The sequence below is a fragment of the Carex rostrata genome, chromosome 9, assembly GCF_964058835.1.
Source record: "Carex rostrata chromosome 9, lpCarRost1.2, whole genome shotgun sequence".
Classification (NCBI taxonomy): domain Eukaryota; kingdom Viridiplantae; phylum Streptophyta; class Magnoliopsida; order Poales; family Cyperaceae; genus Carex; species Carex rostrata.
The window spans coordinates 10,751,343-10,776,845 of NC_135926.1; the positions used below are offsets into that span (position 1 = coordinate 10,751,343).

General features: G+C 33.0%; 1 protein-coding gene across 2 annotated transcripts in view; it reads right to left on the reverse strand.

Annotated features, from left to right (window-relative positions):
• Window positions 1–3,268: 3,268 nt before the first annotated feature.
• The window catches only part of LOC144559135 (putative RNA-dependent RNA polymerase 3), a 33,620-nt gene continuing 11,385 nt past the window's right edge, over window positions 3,269–25,503 (reverse strand). Inside the window, exons 1-19 of one of the 2 annotated variants that reach the window (XM_078308093.1) lie at window positions 15,142–15,710; window positions 14,292–14,637; window positions 13,751–13,880; window positions 13,479–13,553; window positions 13,129–13,321; window positions 12,553–12,748; window positions 12,178–12,271; window positions 11,724–11,828; window positions 11,440–11,505; window positions 11,279–11,350; window positions 10,635–10,744; window positions 10,401–10,549; window positions 9,901–10,126; window positions 9,439–9,664; window positions 6,227–6,381; window positions 5,651–5,801; window positions 5,111–5,258; window positions 4,127–4,293; window positions 3,269–3,872 (exon numbers count right to left, since the gene is read on the reverse strand). In XM_078308093.1, coding sequence (XP_078164219.1) covers window positions 3,630–3,872; window positions 4,127–4,293; window positions 5,111–5,258; window positions 5,651–5,801; window positions 6,227–6,381; window positions 9,439–9,664; window positions 9,901–10,126; window positions 10,401–10,549; window positions 10,635–10,744; window positions 11,279–11,350; window positions 11,440–11,505; window positions 11,724–11,828; window positions 12,178–12,271; window positions 12,553–12,748; window positions 13,129–13,321; window positions 13,479–13,553; window positions 13,751–13,880; window positions 14,292–14,637; window positions 15,142–15,481 — 3,192 coding nt within the window. In that variant the 5' untranslated portion in view covers window positions 15,482–15,710 and the 3' untranslated portion in view covers window positions 3,269–3,629. Of the gene's footprint in view, window positions 3,873–4,126; window positions 4,294–5,110; window positions 5,259–5,650; window positions 5,802–6,226; window positions 6,382–9,438; window positions 9,665–9,900; window positions 10,127–10,400; window positions 10,550–10,634; window positions 10,745–11,278; window positions 11,351–11,439; window positions 11,506–11,723; window positions 11,829–12,177; window positions 12,272–12,552; window positions 12,749–13,128; window positions 13,322–13,478; window positions 13,554–13,750; window positions 13,881–14,291; window positions 14,638–15,141; window positions 15,711–25,503 lie in introns of those variants that run through there. The other variant, XM_078308092.1, reaches the window with a different exon arrangement.

Sequence of the window (25,503 nt, forward strand, 5' to 3'; positions counted from 1 at the left end):
TGTGTCTGCTTTAATATTCTTGCAGATCAAGTACGCAAAAGTCTTGAGACGAATCGGACGAAAACATAACCTATCAAATTCAAATCCAGACACTCTTTTTCCTTGAAAACACATTAAAAGTTGCTTGGAAACTGTGGGATAAATAAACCCATTTTGCTTAGCCGACCTGACAATTAGGTGTTATCAGGCCTGACCTAGTGGGCTCAGATTTTGCTATAGGGTCCAGAGTCCACATTATTAGGGCCCGACCTGTCATCCCTCATTAAAAATATATTATAATTTTCTTACGAAAAGTGAAATCATTCCACCACCTTTGGCTCGGTTAGGCAGGGGATAATTATTTTTAGAGGGGTTTAATGTTTTGGTTGAGTTCTAAATCACAGATTAATTAGGACGGTCTAACTAAGTTTAACTTCAAAATTAAGTCTCTAAAGTTAAACCATCTCTGATGATGGTTTAATAGTTAATCTCTTTCATTTTTTTTTCTCTTTTCTTTAGTCCATCCTATTTCTTTCTTTTTTGGAAAGAACTGATAGAGGCTATCAGTTGGTCCATACTATTTCTTAAATAACTTAAAGTCACAACATTACTTTAAGAGTGAGTCTATGGTACTATGCATATTACGGGTTGTTACTGTGCTACGGCTCTATATTTGAGTTTTCAAATCCTAACGGTCGATCCGAACCGTTCATCTTGTTCTCCATATTAATATGTGTTTGGAGACCAAATTTTACATTTTTTGAAATTTTTTTTACTATTTTTTTAGATATTTAGAAAATCACTTGATCTGAAAATTCTGGACCATCCAAAAACAGTGATTTTCAATAAATCTAAAAAAATAGTAAAAAAATTTCAAAAAATGTAAAATTTGGTCTCCAAACACATATTAATATGGAGAACAATATGAATGGTTCGGATTGACCGTTAGGATTTGAAAACTCGAATATAGAGCCGTAGCATGGTGCCAAATCGTAATATGCATAGTACCATAGACTCACTCTTACTTTAAACCTCAATCAAATATAAATAGCTTAGGTAAGATTGAAGCCGAGTTTTTTTATTAATAGAAAATAAATAAATAAAATATCGAAATACGGCATAGTTTTTTATTTTTGTCGAGAAATAAGTAGAACGGGTTGTGTTATCCCGTCCGAGTTATATTTTTAATTAACACCCCTTAATCAACTTAGCAGTAAAAAAAAAAAAAATCGGACGGTATAATTTAACCCGTTCCGAAAACAAAGAAAAAAGACGGATCTTTCGGAAAAAAAAATAATCCTCGGATGGGAAAGGAAGACCCGTCCGAGAATTCTAATTATATTATATTTTGTTTTTTATATTATATTATTATATTATATTATATTATATTATATTATATTATGTTATGTTATATTATATTATATTATTTTTTGTTTTTATATTATATTATTATATTAATATACTTATATATTATATTATATTATTTTTTTGTTTTTTAATTATATTATTATATTATATTATTTTTTGTTTTTATATTATATTATTATATTATGAGGAGGGTTCCAATGCCTCAGACTTTTCATACCTCATATGCTAGATGTTTGTTTTTAAAGTCTAAATTGTCGATTCAAACCGTTCAACGTGATATCCATACTAAAATATGATTAGAGATGAAATGTTATATTTTTTGAAATTTTTTTACTACTTTTTAAGATGGATAGAAAATCATTGTTTTTTGAATGGTTCAAAAACATTGATTTTGTACCTATCTTAAAAAATTGTAAAAAATTCCAAAAAATATAACCGGGGGGTTCCAATGCTTCATCTTTTTCATACCTCATCATATATTATATATAAAATCATAATATAATAATATAAAAATAAAAAATAATATAATAATATAATTTATATAAAATCATAATATGATATAATATAATATAAGAGGAGGGATCCAATGCCTCATCTTTTTCACACCTCATCATACCTCATATTTTATATCTTCGTTTTCAAAGTTCAAATTGTCGATTCAAACAGTTCAAGATAATATTTATACTAAAATATGCATGTAGATAAAATTTTATATTTTTTGGAATTTTTTACTATTTTTTAAGATAGATACAAAATCAATGTTTTTGAATTGTTCAAAAAACAGTGATTTTCTACCCATCTTAAAAAGTAGTAAAAAAATTTCAAAAAATATAACATTTCATCTCTAATCATATTTTAGTATGGATATCACGTTGAACGGTTTAGATCGACAATTTAGACTTTAAAAACGAACATCTAGCATATGAGGTATCAAAGGCCTGAGACATTGGAACCCTCCTCACAATATAATAATATAATATAAAAACAAAAAATAATATAATATAATATATATAAGGAGATGGGCTATGGTGCATTGCAATGCATGAACCCCCTTATGCATTGCACTATAAATCACGGATTTAAAGTCCAAACGACCGATCCGAACCATTCTTGTTCTTCATATTAATATGTGCTTGGGGACCAAATTTTACAATTTTTTGGAATTTTTTTACTATTTATTAAGCAATTTTGAAAGTCGCTGATTTAATGGTCCAGAAAATTTTATTGTTCACAGCAAAACAACAATTTTCAAAAATACTTAATAAATAGTAAAAACATTCCAAAAAATATAAAATTTGGTCTCCAAGCACATTTCAATATGGATTAAACATCTAACGGTTCGGATCGGTCGTTTGGACTTTAAATCCGTGATTTATAGTGCAATGCATAAGGGGGTTCATGCATTGCAATGCACCATAGCCCATCTCTATATACAAGTATATTAATATAATAATATAATATAAAAAATAAAATATAATAATATAATATAAAAACAAAATGTAATATAGTTATTCTCGGACGGGTCTTCCTTTCCCTCCAAGAATTTTTTTTTTTTTCCGAAAGATCTGCCTTTTTTCTTTGTTTTCGGGACGGGTTAGATTATACCGTCCGTTTTTTTTTTTTTTTTTTTTACCGCTAAATTGATTAAAGAGTGTTAATTAGGAATATAATCTGGACGGGATAATTAGACCCGTCTGCTGGACAGGATAACACAACCCGTTCTATAAAAAAACTCAGAAGATTGAAGTGCTTGAAGATGGGACCGGACTAGCATATAGATTGTCTAGCATGCGTTTGACGAATTACAATTTACAAAGGCACAGTCTACCGTTGCGCGGCATGTCAACTAATTTCTCTTGCGTAACATATTTCAACAAGTACATGAGCCGAAGGATAAATAACAGTCAAGACTCAGAATCCAAAACAGCGAATCTTAAGCATTCTTATTTTCCTTTTTTTATACTTGTTGGGATCAAGGAACATACCATAAGTACAATCCATTTAGGTCCAATAATAACAACAAATCCTACAATACAGTTTAAAATAAATACAACTAAGCAACTGACGGAACGTGTAAAATTGTCACTTCTTTACCTCAATACACAAACTTATATACATAATTATTATATTTAAACACTAACGGACCGAAACAGCTCTTAGTTCTCAAACCCACCAATCTTATATCAGTAAGACGTGTTACTTATTAGCCATACATACAATCACAAATCATAGTAGTATGTTCTCACTTAGCTGAACTGTTGTAACCAATTGGCAACTCCATGTCAGAACTTCACCCCACAAATCTCATGCAGAACATTTAAACTCATGCAGCACATATAATCAGGTTGGGAAGAAGTATAATACTTGATAAGCACCGAACCAGCGACCTTCCATGCAAACCCGCATTTCTGAACTCCATCAGTTTTAGCCTTTTCATAAACAATTTGATAGATTGCTAGTGCCTCATTTTTAATTTCATCTTTGTGTCTTGTTCTTTCTTTGTACTCCCCAGCTCCATAGAGAATCTACACATGAACAAAGTCGTTGAATATAAAATTATAGTATGTTAGACCATGATAGTTTTTTTTTTTGGTGCTACTCCATATTGCCAAATTTAGCCATAACTTTTGCATAGATCAGCTTACAATTAGCCATATAAATATGGTTGAAGGTGCACAAAATTAATAATTTTCGTGCTGCTATATTTTCTCTGGTGTATGCCATTGTACTAATCTTATTTCAGTAGTATCATAAGTTGGGTCCCTAAGGGTACACTTGCCTTCTTATAACAATCAATGATTTCTTGACATTTATTATTTTTCATGCCCTTCTCCGGAATTTGCAAAGCCTCTGTCATTTCCATCAAGTACTCTTGATAAAGACCTCTCCACTTATCCATGCAATATTTTGGGACTTCGCCGCTCAGGCACGGAAGCACCTCAAACTCTGAAAACATTAAATTATATTAAAAACAAAACCATCATTAATATTGTCCTATTAACTATATAGAAAACTTTTAAAAACTAATGAATACACCTTGTATAAAAATTGGAAAACTCATCTATCTCCACAAATCAATTTCCTTAAATAAAGGTCGCATGGCACTTTTTCAAAGCACCAATCCTCTTGTGCTGTGAGTCTGTGACTCACAATCTTGAAAGAAATCAAATTATAATTTGTTTAGATTTTTTCTATATCTTTTGGATAGTGGATAAACAGTTGCTTTTACATACTCTAGACCGTCCAACAGCAATGATTTTTATGATATCCAAAAAGACAATAAAAATAATCTAAAAGATATAAAACTTGAGCAGCTCAGATTGGCCATTTGAATCACAAAAATATAAATTTGGAGTCGAAGCACAAGAGGATTGGTGCTTTGCTAAGCACTGTAGTTTACTCTAAAAAGAAAAGGGCAAATACCCCGAAACTTATTTTTCCTCACGCATGAAGAGGGAAACAGTAATACACAAGACTATTCTCCAAAATGTTATCTTTAAGAGAAAGAAAAGGCAAAAAATGGTACAAAAAGACATTAATCATGCTATGTTAAGTCATATGTTTATTTTCTCTTGACATACCACTTGCAACCCAGGAAAGATGAGAAGTATTATTTTAATCCCTTTGTAGAATTTTTTAAAATGTTATCAAATACCTCAGTCTTGTAGAACAGAATCAAGCATATAATAACCAACAAGAAAAGCTCCAATCTCCTTTATTTACTTATCTTTTGTGAAATTTGGAAACTAGAGCGAATGCTTACTGGTCGATTGAAGCTTTTCTGCTTTGAAAGACTGCACCTTGTCATATATCAAACCAAGTATAGATGAAGAGTTATACTCATCTTTCGCAAACTCCTTTTCCATGAAATGGGGATAATTGACCACCTTCAGATCTTTCCCAACCTCAACCTGTGCATTGAAAAATCAAACCCAAATCAATATCAGTTGCCAATAGCTGCCACAAAATCTTTCACATGCAAGCTCTAGCACTTTTAGTATTTATAAACTACAGGTTGGTACTAGAAGTCAGGTGCCAAGTTGTACTGGTGAAGTCAAATCAGGTCTAGGTCCTTTTGGGTTATTTGGGTTCAGGTCAAGTAGGTCTGGACCATTTGGATCGTTATGCTCCAACTCTATTTCTGAATTTCATTGAATTCTTAAATAGGCTTGGGTGGATCCTGTTCAAACCAGAGTCCATGTTATTTACCAACCAAGAACTGACAATGCCAGATGAATTTGCATATTAGCAAAATAATGCTCAAGGCAGCATTACCTAAAATTACCCACAGAAAGAAACAAACCTTCTTTCCAGTTTTTGAAGCATCAAGGGCATCATAGGATATATTAATCAGTTTCTCTATTTTTGGCCAGACTTCTTCTCTCTCTACACCAGCTGTTAATAAGCGGTCCATGTACACCAACCAACAATCAGCAGCCAAGCCAACAGCGTTACTATAAGATGAGAAATCAAGAATAAACATTTAGTATACATGCTTTCATGGGTTGGGCCGAATATTGATACACCGTACCATTTGACTAAATTTTTTACTAGTTTCTTATTTGTTCCTTTTTATGGTCAATCTCCAAATGAAAAATTAGGGCCATAGAGGCACAATTGTACAATTGAATGTGATTATTTTTTTAAGGTAACAGTACAATTGAATGATCACTGAGGGTTAGTTGTGTCACGTCTCCAAAAAAAAAGAAAGGAAAAAATGGAAATTCAACAATTCATCTTTATCTTTAAAAAGGAACCAACTCTAACAAGAGAATCACATATGACTCTTTTTATAACTAAGTTGCTCAGATTGAACAAAGAAATGAAATCACTTTCACGTCAAATTAGCAATGAAGAGAGGACTGTGTATGAAACTTACCTTGGTTTAAATCTACTGTTCAGAAAACTGCGAAACAGCAATCTTTCAAGTTCATGGTCATTCATGTTAGCAGGACTTATGTTCTCTGCACCATTCTTTGATGAATCTTCTTCCGGTGCCACCCATGGTGGATTAGGTTTGAAATGCTTTAACAACTGAACAAAATAATTAAAAAAAAAAAAAAAGATGAACTACCACAAACCAATTTTTGACACACTTCTCAGTTACTTACTGATGATGATCAATTCCATCTCAAACAATCCTTTTCAGAGGATGAACTACCACAAACCAATTTTTGACCCTCGGGGAGCACCTGGCTCTGATTGTCTGTCTTTCAATTTCTATCAAGTGTTCTGGAACCTTACTAAATCATATTTATTACTCGTGTGTCAGAATTTTCATAACAATGCATTAGACCTTAAATACATAAATAAGTTGTCTTTCAAATTCTATCAAGTGTTTTGGAACCTTATTAAATCAGATTTATTACTCATGTGATTAGACCTTAAATACATCAATAAGTTTGTCATTTACCTGATACCTAAAGACAAAAATGCAACCCACCTTAAGCAATACAGACCTATCAGTTTAGTTAATTGCATTTTCAAAATAATATCTAAGATGTTAACACATAGATTGGAGCATATTAATGCATAAACTCATAGATGACAATCTATCTACCTTCTTACAAGGTAGATATCTTCTTGACAATGTTGTATTGAACTAAGAACTTATTTCATTATGCCAAGATGACTACCCAGCTAGGGATAGTTATTAAAATCGATTTTGAAAAGGCATATGATAAGATTCATTGGGATTATCATCTAGAGGTTATGATAGGTAGAAATTTTGGCAGTTGATGGATTACATGGATTCAACAATGGTTAAATAGTTCACAGTCATGTGTGAATGTTAATAGACACCTCACACAATATTTCTTCTGTAAAATAGAGGTCAGATAGGGGATCCTCTATCACCTTTTCTGTACATCCTGGGTTGCTGATACTTATAAGTAGATTATTTATTAAGGGTAGGAATAAGCAACATCTTAAAGGGCTAGGCTCACCATGCTTAATGAGGCAGTGACAAACTGTCAGATGATACCATCATGTTTCTACATGCTAAGCAAACTAATGTGGAAAGAGCACGGTGGACTATGGTCACGTTTGAGGCCTTGTCGGGCATAAAAATTAAACATGTTTTCCATCAATGTAGACAAAGATTTTGCACTAGCTTTGGCTGACATTTTTAGATGTAATACAACTGAATTTCCTTTGAAATATTTAGGGGTACCCCTCCAAAATAACGAACCGACCAAAAAAGACCGGAGATTCCTCCTAGCTAAAATAGAAAATAAATTGCAAAGTTGGAAAGGTAGACTAATCTCTATTGGAGGTAGATTGACATTAGATATATGTAAGAGACAATTTCTACGGCAGGGTTACGGTAATAATAAAAAGGAAAATTTCACTAGTGAATTGGAAATCCATTTGCATAGCAAGAAAATTTGGGGGTATGGGCACATATTATATCTAGATGTAATGAACATAGTTTTGTTACCTAAGTGGTGGTGAAAATTCAAAAACCCCACTTATGCCTTTGGAAGGAAAATAATCCTATTAGTCATACTCAGTTCAACAATTTTCCTACTTTCCCTTTCTGGAAAGCAATGTTACAAATTATTCCCATTGTTGACTGTAGTTCTACTCTCCTGGCAGCTAGAGTTCAGTGTCTTTTTGGAAAGACCCTTGGTATGGGCAATGCTCTTTAGCAACAGCCTATCCTTATCTGTTTCATATTAATTCTACCCCTGACATTTCTTTACATGAAGTGCTTACTACACAAGGAGATGCATTAACCTTTAAAAGAATACTCCATGAAATAGACATGAGGGATTGGACGGAAATACTAACTCTTATACACACTTTTTATATCCCACTCACACCAATGATCACTTGTCTTGGAGATGGGAAGCCAATGAACATTTTACTGTTAAATCCTGTTACAATTTTCTCAATTTTAGGGGAATTCATTGTGAACAAGCCGTACTGTGGCGGAAGCTGAAACTTCCTCCTGAAATCAAAGTTTTTATGTGGCTAGTGCATAAAAACACAATTTTAACCAAATCTAATCTAATTCACAGAGGATGTCAGTTTTGGGGTGAAATTGAAACAATTGATCATTTGTTTATCCAATGCCCTCTAATTAGGTAGGTCTGGTTTTGGTTAGGTTAGAATTAGTGAATGGAATAACATAGAAGACATACTCACTTTTGCCTTTACTTTACAAGGACAATACAAAACATCCTTTCTTATGGTGTTTAGTGCATTGACTTGGGTTATATGGGAATCAAGGAATGAATTGTGTTTTACTAATAAAACTTGTTCCACTGGAAGAAACCTAGTGATACTAATTATTTCTTTACTTTACAATTGGACAGGTACAGAGGAGGGCACCCTGGAGGAGGCAGTAAAGCAATGCATCCCACTGAGGGTTTTGGGGCCTGATGATGGAGTACTGGTGCTAAGGGGGGATGATGTTGGTCCCTATAATGCCCGAAGCAAAAGAACTTACCTATATAGCTAACTATACTAAAAATCGTAGTACTTTGTGGTATTGCAGCAGAAATAGCTTGTATGCTGTTTTGTGCTTTAATGTAATATGAGGCTTGATGCCAAAACAATGCTAGGACGTATGTGGGTTAATAGGCATTTAGAAGAACGAGACATTACTATATCAGGAAAATAGCCTGATCAGTGATCATTTAGAACATTGTAACTTAATGTTTCATGTAATGAAACGGGCCTAAACAACCTTATTGTTTTTAAAAAAAAACTGAACAAAATGATCCATCAGAAAACTACAACAGTTATGTATTTCTGTAGCATCTCTATTTCCATGGATTTCCTGGGCTTCCAAACTATTAATATTTGTTTCATAATTCATTTCTAGCCTGACAAAGCATTTTGAGTTCCCATCATTAAAGAAGCCAAAAAAACTACGCCGGTGTAGTTTCTACACAACCTATCCCAAGCTAGGAAAAAGGAGGGTTGTGATAGGCATGGTGAGCCGACATAAAATACAGCCTTTTATGGAAATGAAAACCCTCACGATGTGACTCCAATTGAGTTACATTTCTAGCCTACCCAACTTGTTTGGGACTAAAGACTTGGTAAGTGGTGTTGTTGTATCATTAAAGAAGCCAAACTTACCTCTGGATGTCGAGATACCCAGTACATATCCCCATCAAAATCACTGTTAGCCATTTCATCAGCCAGTGATCTGGGTCCCACAGCTGGAAAGAAAATGGCAAATTTTGAGTCTCCCACAACTCTTTCCAGACCTTCTACAAAGGTAGCTTGAAGTAGGTGTATGTCACCAGGATGCATCCCCGGGTGCTTGTACACTAATACATTGCCAGATAACTGCCCCTTGTCCCTACATATTTCAAATGTTGCTAAATCTTCAATAGTGTTCTATATTGAGCATTGTACTAAGGGTTTGTGGTTGTGTGGTTAAGGGCAAATAAGTCAACTTCTTTTTTTCTGAATGCTGACTATTCTGAACTTGAATTATCGACATGCCTTCCAAAAGCACACAAATTAGGGTCATTTTTGGCAAATAAAAATACTAGTGTGCATATTTTTGCAAAATCAGGAACAGAAGTTACATACAGGATTATGCAAACTTGGTTGGCGCGGAGTTTTCCGGTGGGGTCTGTGGTCCCCATGAGATAGTAAGAGTCGCTGATTGGGATTTTTCCTTCCTGGAAACGTTTTCTTTCTTCCCCCATCATGAAGCCTAGACGGTATTGTAGAAAAGGCTCGTCAAGTGGAATTCCCTTCGTGATCATCCTGATCATCAGATGGTCATTGTCCAAGCCCTCATTGTTCAATGCAACTGCCATTTGCTTAACAAATGGTTACAAAACAGTTTCACCAAGTAAAACAGTGTGTGTGTGTCTATTTTTCCTTTTTGCGCTGATCTTTTTCTGCTAGAATATTCAGTTAATGGGGTGTTCATGTCAATTTATGTTTTATCAAAGACAGTTCAAGCTGGATTTTACAGATCTGATCAACAGTAAATAGAGTTAAATTTAGATCAATTGTGTGATTCGTTACATTTGGGTGAAGGGGGATCAATTACTTAATTGACTAAAAGGAATAAGATTTACCTTTTAAAGCAGAACCTCTGTCATAACGGCTGTACTCGGCTTCTGCAAGTGCAGTTGATAGGAGACCCAAGAAGAACTCTGCTGGAACCCCTCCATAGTGAAGAAGTGAAATCAAGTATCTTGACAGGTGTACTTTCTTTGGACGGGTGCTGAAATAGTATAACAAGTCAAAAGATGGTAAACTGTAAAATTAAGACAATATAATTGCTTAGTCCATTTGTTCTTATTCAGTACCTGGTGTTGACGACTTCCAAAGAGTTGAATGGTTGAACAATACCACACATTGAAGGATCTGGCTTCACTTTGATCATGGAAGGGCGAACTTGAATGGTTTTCTTTGGCAGCTATATGACACAGAAGATAAATGAACATGTAAACAAAAGATATAGTCAAGGTTATCCTCCACTTTAATAGATAACAGTAATATCTTTATAATGGCAATGCAATACCCAAAATTAAGTAAAAGGTGTTATATGGTTCACACTAATCAAGTGGTTCTGTGACGTGTATATTATACCATTAACATGTCAACAAAACAAAATGTTCTCTAAAGGAACTTTTCACATGTGGAATTTTTCTTCTCTAGGTCTCATGTGGTTTATTTTCAAAAACAGATGATGGAAGTAAAATGTCTCATTTAAGCACTAATAATTATTATCACAAAAATCACTCTAAAAAATACATAACATATTCAAGAAGGACACACTACACAAATACAAAGAACTAATCCCAGAAATAAAAATAAAATTGTTTAATACTGACTGGTAAATCCATAATACCTTAAGTACTTACAAACATAAAAAAAGCCCAACCACTAAAGTTCCAGCAGCCAGAATCCTGAAATGTCATTCAATACAATGGTGAAAAACTGAACTTACCAGCCTGTTGACAAGAAGTGTTCCCTTCGCGCACAATCCATTGTAGAATAGCCGAACTTGCATCAGAAGAGGCTAGTTTAGGAAACAAGAGAAATTTCACTTCTACAGAAAATCCAGAGAGCGCTTAACTTTTATAAATAAAGTAATGAATTATTGCATACTGGTCCATCATTATCATAAATCTTTTGTCTTTTTGCACTAGCAGGACTCAGGCCATCTCTCCCAGCCTGAAGAAATTAGAAAAAAAAAATTGAAATGAGATGGTAAAGGATACTTGAAGCACTTTCATGGTATAACTATGATAAACATAAAAATTGAGGTACATGTCATCATGGTACTGTCTACCATTACAATTTCAAGGGTCAATTTGTCTAACCACCGAAAGCTCCTAAATAGACTCATTCAATTTCATATTATGCAATGCAAATAGAAAAATATAATGAACCTGAATGTTCCCTTTAGACACATAAATGGGGCACTGCAGAGCAAGGTCTTCAGAAATAAAACCGGTTCCATCTGTATGGATGCCTTCCAATTCAGTGCTTCCATCCTACAAAAAGTGCACCTAAATCAAGTAAAAGTTGTACCAACTAATAATATATTTCCTGGTTTTCCTTTTATAGGGCTGGTAGCAAAGAATCTTTTGCATCATCCGAACCTTTTATAAGTAACAAATTCTTGAAAAGGAGCAAGTTCATTTGCATCTCTTAAAAGTTAAGGCCACGGAATATTATAATGCCTAGTGAAACAAACAATATCATGCATATACCTACACCTACAGAGGAAATTTGACATTTAACCATACAAACATCAAATACCATTTCCATAACATTTGATGTTTAGACAGGGACTTGTAAAATTATGCAAAATAAAAAAAAAAAAAAAATCACCGGCTTTACCTTACAGGGAATGTCTGGAATAGTTTCAACCTTCAACTCAGGATCAGACAAATCAATGTCGAGCTTGAGTGTTTTGGAAAGAACTAAAGAAAGCCTGCATGTTTATGATTTGTAAGAAGTCCTTTCATAATTCATTCTTAGAGAAAACTAAGATGTCAAATACAAATAACTCCCGAGTATGGACAATTTATATAAGAGTGCCAAAAAAATTAGAATTAACTACTACCTAGAGACCTTATCTTCATGTAATATCTTTCTTTTCTTTCTTTTTCACATTTCCAAAAACTAAGTAATTGGACACTTCTGGTGTTGTTTATCAATGGAACTCGAGGGCTCAGACCCTAATTTTTCTCTCAAAAAATAAAAAACCACTACCTAGAGATGTATTTTGCTAAGCTGGGGACATTATGTATATGCATAAAACTATGCCGTATTTCGTTAACGGTCTTGCCATAGTGAAAATCATTATTCTGGTCCCTGTCCCAGCTCGAAGAAGTACACACAAAGTAGCACTTCACAGAGGACTTGGTACCGCTTTTCTTCTTCTCCTCCTTCCCACCATCTTTGTACACTGCACAAATAAAGCGTGCATAGAGTAAAGAAAAGACCAAATATTACTACAGATCTGAATAAAAGTACACCGGTATGACAAAAGTATTTCAGATGATACCGGTGGATGTAAGACTTGAAGGCCCTTCCCTTTCCTTCTTTTTCTAAGGTTATCCTGGATCAGTGATCAAAATTTCCATTTGGTATCAATCAGGTACCAGTAACTATGGGACACCAGTCCATGCATACATAATATTTATCCAAAAACCGTGCAAACTAAAATCCAGAAATCACGATAGAGACAAAATATAGACTAATAAAACCCAGCCAATATGAAAATAAAATCATCTCAAGTCAGTACATGGACCAGTAATCAGTGCACAAGTGCAGATGATAACATACTCAAAAACTGATACTGTCGCATTCCGAGTTCAATTCCCTGCTCTGCGACTCTGTGGTACACATCGCAGTAGTAATTATCAAAGTCATCGTGAGTTTTTTTCTCCTGGCTGACTTCTTCAAAGTTCACTTGAAGAACATTTTCATCACCAAGAACACGTTGTAGGTGAGTCTTGGTTGACTCAAGAAAAGGACCCTGTATAACAGAAAACCAACAATTATGTAAAAGTTGAAACACTAGTGATGGGCACAGCAATTAAAGAGAAATATATATATCAGCATCTAATTCTAGAATTCCTTGTTACGTTTTCCTTAATAATAATATAAGTTTTTTTAAAAGTAGTACAAAGAACCTTGAATGTAGCTTTTCCTTGAAGATCGACATAGCAGTGATAGACATGTGTTTTGTCCATGTCCCAGTCCAAAATCTGTATATAACGACAACAAATCAGTTCCTTGATGTAATATTAATAAAAATCAACTCCACATCAAGCAGCAAGCAATGCAAAAGGAAAAGATAGATAAGTTTTCATGTAACATGTAGTGTAAAATTTATATCTGGTCTATAGGTGCCATACAGGTAGCGGTTAAAGCCAGTGTGAGCGCAAAGGGAAAAGACCATAACCTTTCTTCTGTCAGATGGCTTAATATTCTTCATCCCAAATTCTTTCCATATTTGAAACTCAAATGCTTCCATCGTCATGTAAGTAAGATTACTTAATAATTCCATTGAAACCGTCTCCTCTAATTTAACCCTAAATTCATCACCATTGAGAAATAAATATCAACAAAAGATTCAGACTAATTAATCAACATAGAAAACAAAAAGGGTCTCCTCTTATGGAATAATTCAGTAATTGAAACAGGCCAGGCCAGCAACTTGAGCTCATATCTCAACCAACTGTTGAATTTGAAGGCACAGAACCTTGCCTGGATCAGTGTGTGAAAACATCACTGCCAGTATTGGACCTCATAGCTTCTGGTACTGGACTGACAAGATGGACACTGGACCTTAATACAAGTATCAGTACAGAACCACAAACACAATTAAAAAAATTGAAAAAAATAAACGAACTTAAACTCAAAAACCATAGCAAAACAGATACCACAATTGCAATACCTCTCTTACGGAGGTAATAAAAAAGAAAAAAGGAAAACATATCAACCTCCCGAGGTAACTCAAGATCAGAAATCTCTTCCTGAATTCGAAATCCCCCAAAAACTTCATCTGAGGGCTTATTACTCTCTGACATGAATGCCTCACTCTTTGAGGTATTGAGCTATGACAATGGTTATCATAATTCTGTAGCCTGGCTTGATCCATCTCCATATCGAGTCTTCTACGAACCATGTTGTCATTTCCCATGCTGTTGGCTCCGAAATGCGACAATTGTTTTGACACTACTGTCGGAGGTGAATTTACAATTCTGCCCGGAGTAATCATCTCTTGATCGGACAGGATGGACTCCCGCTCCACCTTTTCCCATCCAGCTGAACTTGTGTCTAAATCATCTGTTCAGAGATCAGATCAGAAGAAAGTAAATAATGTTAAACTGATGGCCCGATTTCTTTGGAAGGACAGGTGGGTTCCACAAGTCAGTATCATTCCCATTTTACTAGATATAAGAATACATGTCTGATTGTCTCATAAAAAAAAAAATTACATGTCTCATTGTGTTATATCTCCTTAACAGACAGCAATGCGGTATTGAACAGATACTTAATTCAATAGGAAAACCAGACCTAAATGAAGGTTCAAATTTATTAGGTTAATATATTCTGAGACATGCAAAATATAATTTCTTATTGGCAAAAGAATTATTAATTAACTTTCGTAGAAAATCAACAAATTAAAAAATGAAAACAATTATTAAATTAGTCGCTAGTGGTATAAACATCTGCAAAGGCCAAGATCCCAGTACTACATCATCCATGTGAACAGAGCTTTACTGTCCGACAAGGAAAAAAATATTACCGAGCTACGAGTCTCCCTTTTATCTAATAAAAAAAAGTCACCTCTGTCAAGTGGTCCCGACAAACAGTCACTCTGCCTGGTAGATAATCCCTCCGCGTTGTGCGCCATTGCAATCGGGGAGTTCTTTGCCTTGTGCATTATAAACGCTGAAAAATTGCGCACTGTAGGATTCAAAGCAATCACACCTAAAATTTTCAAGGACTCGGATTCGCCTAATCGGTCAAGCACTTGCCGAGCGAGGTGGTCAGGCGGAGTCGCTGATTTCTCTGCACAGATTCTAGCGATCATATTCTCGACTAGTTCAGGAAGTGACACATGGCGGTGTCTCGATGTCGGCGAAATAGGAAAAGTCCCGGAAAAGGGAGGTGGTGGAGGCACCATCGGTGAAATTAAGGTTTAGGGTTTAGGGTTTAAGGTTGGAGTAGAGAGGGGGAGAGACTACAACTGGAACTCAAAATACAACTTCAAAGAGTAAAGAGAGACGGACCAACGGCTAAAACTCCGATAAAAGGCTATGACGATGGGAATGAATGGTACTGATAAGGAAAAATACATACTGCAGGAGTGCAGGGAATCAAAGGAAATGATTTATTTCCAGAATTAATAGCTTAACAGCGAAGGAAAAGATTCTCAAGTTTTAGTACAATTATCAATTTATAAGTTGATGGGACGAAAGGCGGTAAAGACTTAAAAGTACCGAATTTTTTATTAATAGAAATAAAATAAATAAAATATTTAAAAAGAACACTACTGTTGAGTTTTTTCGAAAACTAAGTAGACCGGGTCCTGTAAACCCGTCCCACCGGACGGGTCCAATTGACCCGTCCCACTGGACGGGTCCAATTGACCCGTCCCGGTTAATCGGATTAGCCGTTAACTAACATCATGGAAAAAAAAAAAAAAAAAAAAATTTCCGGACGGGTTTAAGCATCCCGTCCCGAGTCTGTAAAAAAAAAAAAAAAAAAAAAAAATTCCGGACGGGTTTAAGTATCCCGTCCCGAGTCTGTTAAAAAAAAAAAAAAAAAAATCTGAACGGGTTAAGTAAACCCGTCCAGAATTTGAAATATTATATTTATATTATATTATTATATTATATTATATTATATTATATTATATTATATTATATTATTATATTATATTATATTATATTATATTATATTATTATATTATATTATATTATGATTTTATATATATTATATTTTTTTGTTTTTTATATTATATTATTATATTAATATACTTATATATATATATATTATATTATGAATAGAACTAGTTTAGTTGTGCTTAAGTTCACCAAAGTGTTTGGTGAGCTTTACTCCAAAACTTATTAAATCGTTTTCAAATGACGAATCCAAACCGTTAGAACCTGCCCATCTTGCGAGTGATGCATCTACATGTGAAAATTTTAAACGTTCAAATTAATTTAGTATAAAGTCAAGCGGTAAGAAAACGTTCAAAAAATAAATGCACTAAAATTAATTTATTAATCTTTTAATCTTGACCGATTGACTTTATACTAAATTAATTCAAATGTTTAAAATCATAATATAATAATATAATAATATAATATAAAAAACAAAAAAATATAATATATATAAAATCATAATATAATATAATATAATAATATAATATAATATAATAGAATAGAATATAATATAATATAATATAATATAATATAATATAATATAATAATATAATATAATATAATATAATAATATAATATAATAATATAATATAATATAATATAATATAATAATATAATATTTCAAATTCTGGACGGGTTTACTTAACCCGTCCAGATTTTTTTTTTTTTTTTTTTTTTTTTTAACAGACTCGGGACGGGATGCTTAAACCCGTCCGGAATTTTTTTTTTTTTAACAGACTCGGGACGGGATGTTTAAACCCGTCCGGGAATTTTTTTTTTTTTTTTTTTTTTTCCGTGATGTTAGTTAACGGCTAATCCGATTAACCGGGACGGGTCAATTGGACCCGTCCGATGGGACGGGTTTACAGGGCCCGGTCTACTTAGTTTTCGAAAAAACTCAACAGTAGTGTTCTTTTTAAATATTTTATTTATTTTATTTCTATTAATAAAAAATTCGGCTTAAAAGTAGGTTAGTTGTCAGATTGTATGTGCCCATCCTAACTGTAACAGTTATTTTATTGATAATTCAAACTCTTATGTTTCAAATAAAGAATATTTTCGGACTGAAATAAATTGTCAGTCTCAAATAAATAATGTTTCACGAATCGTGCGCATTAGATTTTTCCTTAAGGGCCAACTTATCTTAAATTTTTCTTAACAATTTTTCAAAAATTTTAATTCTGACTTCTTACTTCATAGTTAGAGTTGAAAAAAAATGTCGTGCCGAGACTAATAGCATAACAGAAAAGAAAAGAAAAAGATTTATTTCCGTAATTAATAGCTTAATAGGGAAGGAAAAGATTCTCAAGTTTAAGTGCAATTATCACTTTATTAGTTGCCATGATTGTATGTGCCCATCCTAACTGCGACAATTATTTTATTGATAATTCAAACTTTAATGTTTCCGGACTGAAATAAATTGCCAGTCTCAAACAAAGAATGTTTTCGGACTGTCGACCTACAACAAAGATTCGAATATTTATCTTTTATTAGTCATTTGGTTGGAGTGAAAAAAAAAAGGTATTTTGCCATTATCGTGTCGTGATTAATATTCTATTATTTTGATTCTGTGAATTTGATTGTATTGTAATGAGATTAAGTCAATTTTTCATGTGTTGTATTATGTTGTAATTAAAATATCAAAAGTAATCACGGTACGTAAATAGTCACGTTACGTGAATTACGTTATACCTAAATGTATTACGACCAAATGTAACGTGTTCAAACATAATCTGTTATGTTTAACTATTTTTTTTTAGAATTTAGATTAATTTATTCAAAATTTACTATTTAATGAAAGATCTAACTGTTTTAATTATACGTGACTCGCATGATCACATACCGTGTCATTCTGTGACTATATCTTTTGTGTATTGTATCGTGTTAAATTTTTAAAAGATAGTCAGGACAGAGAACACATGAATCACAACACATAATTAACACGTGTGCCGTGTCATTTCAAAACGGAGGCAGCTCCGTTGTGTCATTTTTTTTCCCCTCTACATCTAGTGAGAAATAAAAAATTGGAATGAAAGAAAAAGAAATTGCGGAATCTAGATATGGCCAAGCGAATATGCGATATACAAAAGCAAAACCGAAAGTAAGAAATGGAAAGAATCTTTTTGAGCCCTTTATGATGTTCATTCATACAGCGAAAGGTTAGTCTAACTTTAAATGAAATTAATATGAGTGAGTCCATGCTACTATGCATATCACTGGTTGATCTGTAATACAGATTAATGTTTCTATTTTTAAAATTTTAACTATCGATCTGAACCGTTCAACATGATCCTCATATGAATATGTACTTATGGACTGAATTTTATATTTTCTAAGATAGCTAGAAAGTCACTTGATCTAGAAATTTTGGACCACCAAAAATGGGGATTTTCTATCTATCTTAAAGAAAAATAAATTCAGGCTGCAAGTGCATATTTATATGAAAATCATTTTGAATGGTTTAGATCGACCGTTATAATTTTGAAAAAGAAAATATTGATTCATATTAAAGACCAAATCGTAATATGCATAGTGCCGTATAGACTTAATTAAAGAAAGAAGAATTAGTCTTTAGTTAAGTGATAAAGACTACTTTTTACATGGGAAAATTTCGAGAGGAATCATTTTACTAAAAAAAAGTATCATGAGAAAGACTTTGGACAGGATGTGATAGCAATGTGTTTTCAATTTTTCATCACATACTGTAGGTTGTCTGGCCGACATTTTTAAAAATACCCAAAAAGAAAAACAAATTATTAATAATAACCAGATTTTTGGAAAAATTTTAAAAATGCCCAAACCGCCTCAAAATTCGGCGGTCCGGAATTTTTATTCCAAACCGCCTATTTTCCGGGCGGTCCGAGAATTTTTTTTTTTTTTTTTTGCAAATCAAATTTGCATATCTGGTTAACATAGCAAAACAACTTCAAAAATCGTGAAAATTGATCGACATGCAGTCTTGACATCGTAGAACAGGACTGTGAAGTTTCATACAAAATCTCCGAACAAATCGTGAGATATCATCTCTCAAAAATTACCCGAACTGCTGAATATTTCATTCTGAGCCCAACTTTGCACATCTGCTTAACATAGAAAAACACCTTCAAAAATTATGAAAATTGACCGACATGCAGTATTGACATCGTAGAACAGGACTGTAAAGTTTCATACAAAATCTCCGAATAGATCGTGAGATACCGGCTCTCAAAAATTGCCCGAACTGCTGAATATTTCATTCTGAGCCCAAATTTGCACATCTGCTTAACATAGAAAAACACCTTCAAAATTTGTGAAAATTGACCGACATACAGTCTTGACATCGTAGAACAGGACTGTGAAGTTTCATACAAAATCTCTGAATAGATCGTGAGATATCAGCTCTCAAAAATTACTCGAACTGTTGAATATTTCATTTTAAGCCCAACTTTGCACATCTGCTTAACATAGAAAAACACCTTCAAAAATTGTGAAAATTGACCGACATGCAGTATTGACATCGTAGAACAGAACTGTGAAGTTTCATACAAAATCTCCGAACAGGTGTTTTGCTATGTTAACCAAAAGTGCAAATTTGGGATCATAATGAAATATTCAGCAATTCGGGCAATTTTTGAGAGCCGATATCTCATGATCTATTTGGAAATTTTGTATGAAACTTCACAGTCCTGTTCTACGATGTCAAGACTGCATATCGGTCAATTTTCACGATTTTTGAAGGTGTTTTTCTATGTTAAGAAGATGTGCAAAGTTGGGCTCAGAATGAAATATTCAGCAGTTCGGGCAATTTTTGAGAGCCGATATCTCATGATCTGTTCGGAGATTTTGTATGAAACTTCACAGTCCTATTCTACGATGTCAATACTGCATGTCGGTTAATTTTCACAATTTTTGAAGGTATTTTTCTATGTGAAGCAGATGTGCAAAGTTGGGCTCAGAATGAAATATTCAGCAATTCGGGTAATTTTTGAGAGCTGATATCTCACGATCTGTTCGGAGATTTTGTATAAAACTTCACAGTCCTGTTCTACAATGTCAAGACTGCATGTCGGTCAATTTTTATGATTTTTTAAGGTGTTTTTCTATGTTAACCAGATATGCAAATTTGATTTGCAAAAAAAAAAAAAAAAATTCTCGGACTGCCCGGAAAATAGGCGGTTTGGAATAAAAATTCCGGACCCCCGAATTTTGAGGCAGTTTGGGCATTTTTAAAATTTTTCCAAAAATCTGGTTATTATTAATAATTTGTTTTTCTTTTTGGGTATTTTAAAAAATGTCGGGTTGTCTGGTATGCATGCTAGATCAAGCCCCACAAACAAGAATCTGTATCTGCTGTGAGCCTTAAAATATATTTTTTGTAAACTTTAATTGGCAGTAATTAAGAAACGGTGCGGAATTACAATATTTTGATAAATGTGACTAAAAATTAAAATGTATAATTGTGATGAGTGAGATTTGAACTCAAGATATCTCAACCACAAGATAAAACTTTGACCACTATATTACAATTAAACATTTGTCATTTATTGAGGGTGACTATATTATATAAAATATTTTAAAAAAAAATTCAATTAAATTCTTACACGTATAATTAAAATTTTCAAATCATAGGGGTGGCTTAGTCACGTCACGTGAATCACGTAATACCTAAATGTATTATGACCAAACGTAACGTGTTCAAACGTAATCTGTCATGTTTAACTATTTTTTTTTCAGAATTTAGATTAATTTATTCAAAATATACTATTTGATGAAAGATCTAACTGTTTTAATTATACGTGACTCGCATGATCACGTACCGTGTCATTCTGTGACTATATTTTTTTGTGTATTGTGCCGTATTAAATTTTTAAAAGATAGTCAGGACAGTGAACATACGAGTCACAACACATAATTAACACGCGTGCCGTGTCATTTCGGAACGGAGGCAGCTCCGCTGTGTCATTTTTTTTCTTTCTACATCTAGTGAGAAAAAAAATTGGAATGAAAGAAAAATAAATTGTGAAATCTAGATATGACCAAGCGAATATGCGATATACAAAAGCAAAACCGAAAGTAAGAAATGGAAAAGATCTTTTTGAGCCCTTTATAATATTCATTCATACAGCGAAGGTTAATCTAACTTTAAATGGAACTAATACGAGTGAGTCTATGCTACTATACATATTACGGGTTGATCTGTAATATAGATTAATATTTCTATTTTTAAAATTTTAACTATCGATCTGAACCGTTCAACATGATCCTCATATGAATATGTTTTGAACGGTTTGGATCGATCGTTATAATTTTGAAAACGAAAATATTGATCCATATTACATACCAAATCGTAATATGCATAGTGCCATATAGACTTAATTAAATAAAGAAGAATTAGTATTTAGTTAAGTGATAAAGAGTACTTTTTACATGGGAAAGTTTCGAAAGGAGGAATCATTTTACTAAAAAAAAGTATTATGAGAAAGACTTTGGACAGGATGTGATAGCAATGTGTTTTTAATTTTTCATCACATACTGTAGGTTGTCTGGTATGCATGCTAGATCAAGCTCCACAAACAAGAATCTGTATTTGTTGTGAGCCTTAAAATATATTTTTTGCAAACTTTAATTGGCAGTAATTAAGAAACGGGGCAAAATTACAATATTTTGATAAATGTGATTAAAAATTAAAATGTATAATTGTGATGAGTGAGATTTGAACCCAAGATATCTCAACCACAAAATAAAACTTTGACCACTATATTACAATTAAACATTTGTCATTTATTGAGGGTGGCTATATTATATAAAATATTTTTTAAAAAAAAATCAATTAAATTCTTACACGTATAATTAAAATTTTCAAATCATAGGGGTGGCTTAGTCACGTCACGTGAATCACGTTATACCTAAATGTATTACGAGCAAACGTAACGTGTTCAAACGTAATCTGTCATGTTTAACTATTTTTTTCATAATTTAGATTAATTTATTCAAAATTTACCATTTGATGAAAGATCTAACTGTTTTAATTATACGTGACTCGCATGATCACGTACCGTATCATTCTGTGACTATATTTTTTGTGTATTGTGTCGTGTTAAATTTTTAAAAGATAGTCAGGACAGTGAACATACGAGTCACAACACACAATTAACATGCGTGCCGTGTCATTTCGGAACGGAGGCAGCTCCGCTATGTCATTTTTTTTCCTTCTACATCTAGTAAGAAAAAAAAATTGGAATGAAAGAAAAATAAATTGTGAAATCTAGATATGACCAAGCGAATATGCGATATACAAAAGCAAAACCGAAAGTAAGAAATGGAAAGGATCTTTTTGAGCCCTTTATATTATTCATTCATACAACGAAGGTTAATCTAACTTTAAATGGAACTAATACGAGTGAGTCTATGCTACTATACATATTACGGGTTGATCTGTAATACAGATTAATATTTTTATTTTTAAAATTTTATCTATCGATCTGAACCATTCAACACGATCCTCATATGAATATGTTTTGAGCAGTTTGGATCGACCGTTATAATTTTGAAAACAAAAATATTGATCCATATTACATACCAAATCATAATATGCATAGTGCCATATAGACTTAATTAGTATTTAGCTAAGTGATAAAGAGTATTTTTTACATGAAAAAGTTTCGAAAGGAGGAATCATTTTACTAAAAAAAAGTATCATGAGAAAGACTTTGGACAGGATGTGATAGCAATGTGTTTTCAATTTTTCATCACATACTGTAGATTGTCTGGTATGCATGCTAGATCAAGCTCCACAAACAAGAATCTGTATTTGTTGTGAGCCTTAAAATATATTTTTTGCAAACTTTAATTGGCAGTAATTAAGAAACGGGGCGAAATTACAATATTTCGATAAATGTGATTAAAAATTAAAATGTATAATTGTGATGAGTGAGATTTGAACTCAAAATATCTCAACCACAAAATATAACTTTGATCACTATATTACAATTAAACATTTGTCATTTATTGAGGGTGGTCATATTAAATAAAATATCTTAAAAAAAAATTCAATTAAATTCTTACACGTATAATTAAAATTTTCAAATCATAGGGGTGGCTAAGCCTTAGATCTGCCCTTAAGAAATCAGAAAGTTGAAAAGCCTCTAGAAAATTTAACATGTGCCCCTTTCCTTAAAATAAACTAGAAAAGAGTGTGTATGATGTACATTGGACTCAAATTTGAGTTTGATGGGCTTTGTTTTCGTTTGATCCGCTATAAGATCTGTGTATTTTGCTTTAATATTTGTATATATATCTACTATAATATTTGTGCAAATCAAGTACGCAGAATCTTGAAACTAATCGAACGAAAACAGAACCTATCAAATTCAAATTTGATTCTGATAGACATCAGACACACTCTTTTCCTTTGAAAACACATTAAAAGTTGGTTGGAAACTATGTGATAAACTCATTTTGCTCCCGAATTTTTTATTAATAAAAAAATATCGAAAAAGGAGATGACTTTTGGGTTTTATCGATATATAGGTAGATCGGGATGGTTTATCTCGTCCAATTACAATGTTTTGGATGGGATAAATCATCCCGTCCAGATTAGTGCTCCACTAATTTCACTTAGCATAAAAAAAAAATTCTTGGACGAGATAGATTATTCCGTCCGGTACTGTATTTTTTTTTTGTTTCATCTTAGATAATGATTTTTTTTTTTTAAAAATGCTACAGTACCGGACGAGATAATCTATCCCGTCCAAGATTTTTTTTTTCTGCTAAGTGAAATTAGCAATTAATCTGGTTGAGTAAATTAAAGAAAGTCGGACGGGATAAGTTGGACGTAAAAATTCGTCCCGATCTACCTATACATCGATAAAACCCAAAAATCATCATGATATTTTATTTATTTATTTTCTATTAATAAAAAATGCGGCATTTTGCTCAGCCGACCTGAACAATTAGGTGTTATCAAGCCTGACCTAGTGGGCTCAGATTTTGCCATAGGGTCCAGAGTCCACATTATTAGCACCTGACCCGTCATCCCTCAGTAAAAAAAATATTATAACTTTCTTAACATAAACCGGTACGAGACTTGTAATGCGAAGAACATTTTTGTGATCAAAACGCACCGAGTTTTATCTTACGAAAAGTGAAATTATTTCACCGTTGGCTCGGTTTGGAAGGGGATAATCATTTTTAGAGGTGTTTAATGTTTTGGTTGAGGTCTAAATCACAGATTAATTACGACGGTCTAACTAAGTTTAACTTCAAAATTAAGTCTCTAAAGTTAAACCATCTCTGATGATGGTTTAATAGTTAATCTCCATTTTTTTTCTCTCTTTTCTTTAGTCCATGCTATTTCTTAAATAACTTACGTCACAATATCACTTTAAATCTCAATTAAATATAAATAATTTAGACCAGCCTAAACTAAAATAATTAACTTAGATTTTCAAAACTTTAGATCTCAACCAGACACAATCTCTCGGAGGAATGCAGATCTCTTAGCCCATCCAATTCAAATAGCAGGAGAATTGGAAGGTATTTAAATTATCTGATGGAGAGCCGTAGATGTTAGAATATAGTTTTCTTTGGGAGATTGGTTAATTTCATCTGATAAATTTGAAAATTATTGAAAAATAATGTAAGATTGAAGTGCTTGAAAATGGGACCAGAGTACCAGAATACCAAATGGTTTGCTTACAAAAGTACATTGCCTGCCATGCGTTTGACGAATTGCAATTTACAAGGCAGGATGTCAACTTATTTCCCATTTTCATTTTTTATTGCTTGAACTAAAAAATTTCAATGAAAAGTAGGGATCATGTCATGACCCGGGTTAGCCAAATGGGTCAATTTAGACATAGTCCGCATCAGTGTTTTAAAATGCGGCCGCATATGCGTATGCGGTCGGCAGCTGTGCTCAGAATTCCTATGCGGTTTTTCCATGCAGTTTTTCCATGCGGCCGCATATGCGGTCCGAATATGTGGTCATGCGAATTAAAAATGCGGCCATGCGGTCCAAATATACGGTCATGCGGTTTGAATATGCGGCCATGCGGACTGAAATATGCGGCCATGCAGTTTTCCATGCGGTTTTGATAATTTGATTGTATTTTAATTAAAATTTATATTAAAAAAATCAAAAAATTATTGTTAGTTATGTTATTATGTGAAAATATATTCAAATATATGAATATGAATATATATATATACATGATTTTTTATTTTAAAATCCGCATATATAAATCCGCATATGCGTCCGCATACCGCATATGCGGTATGC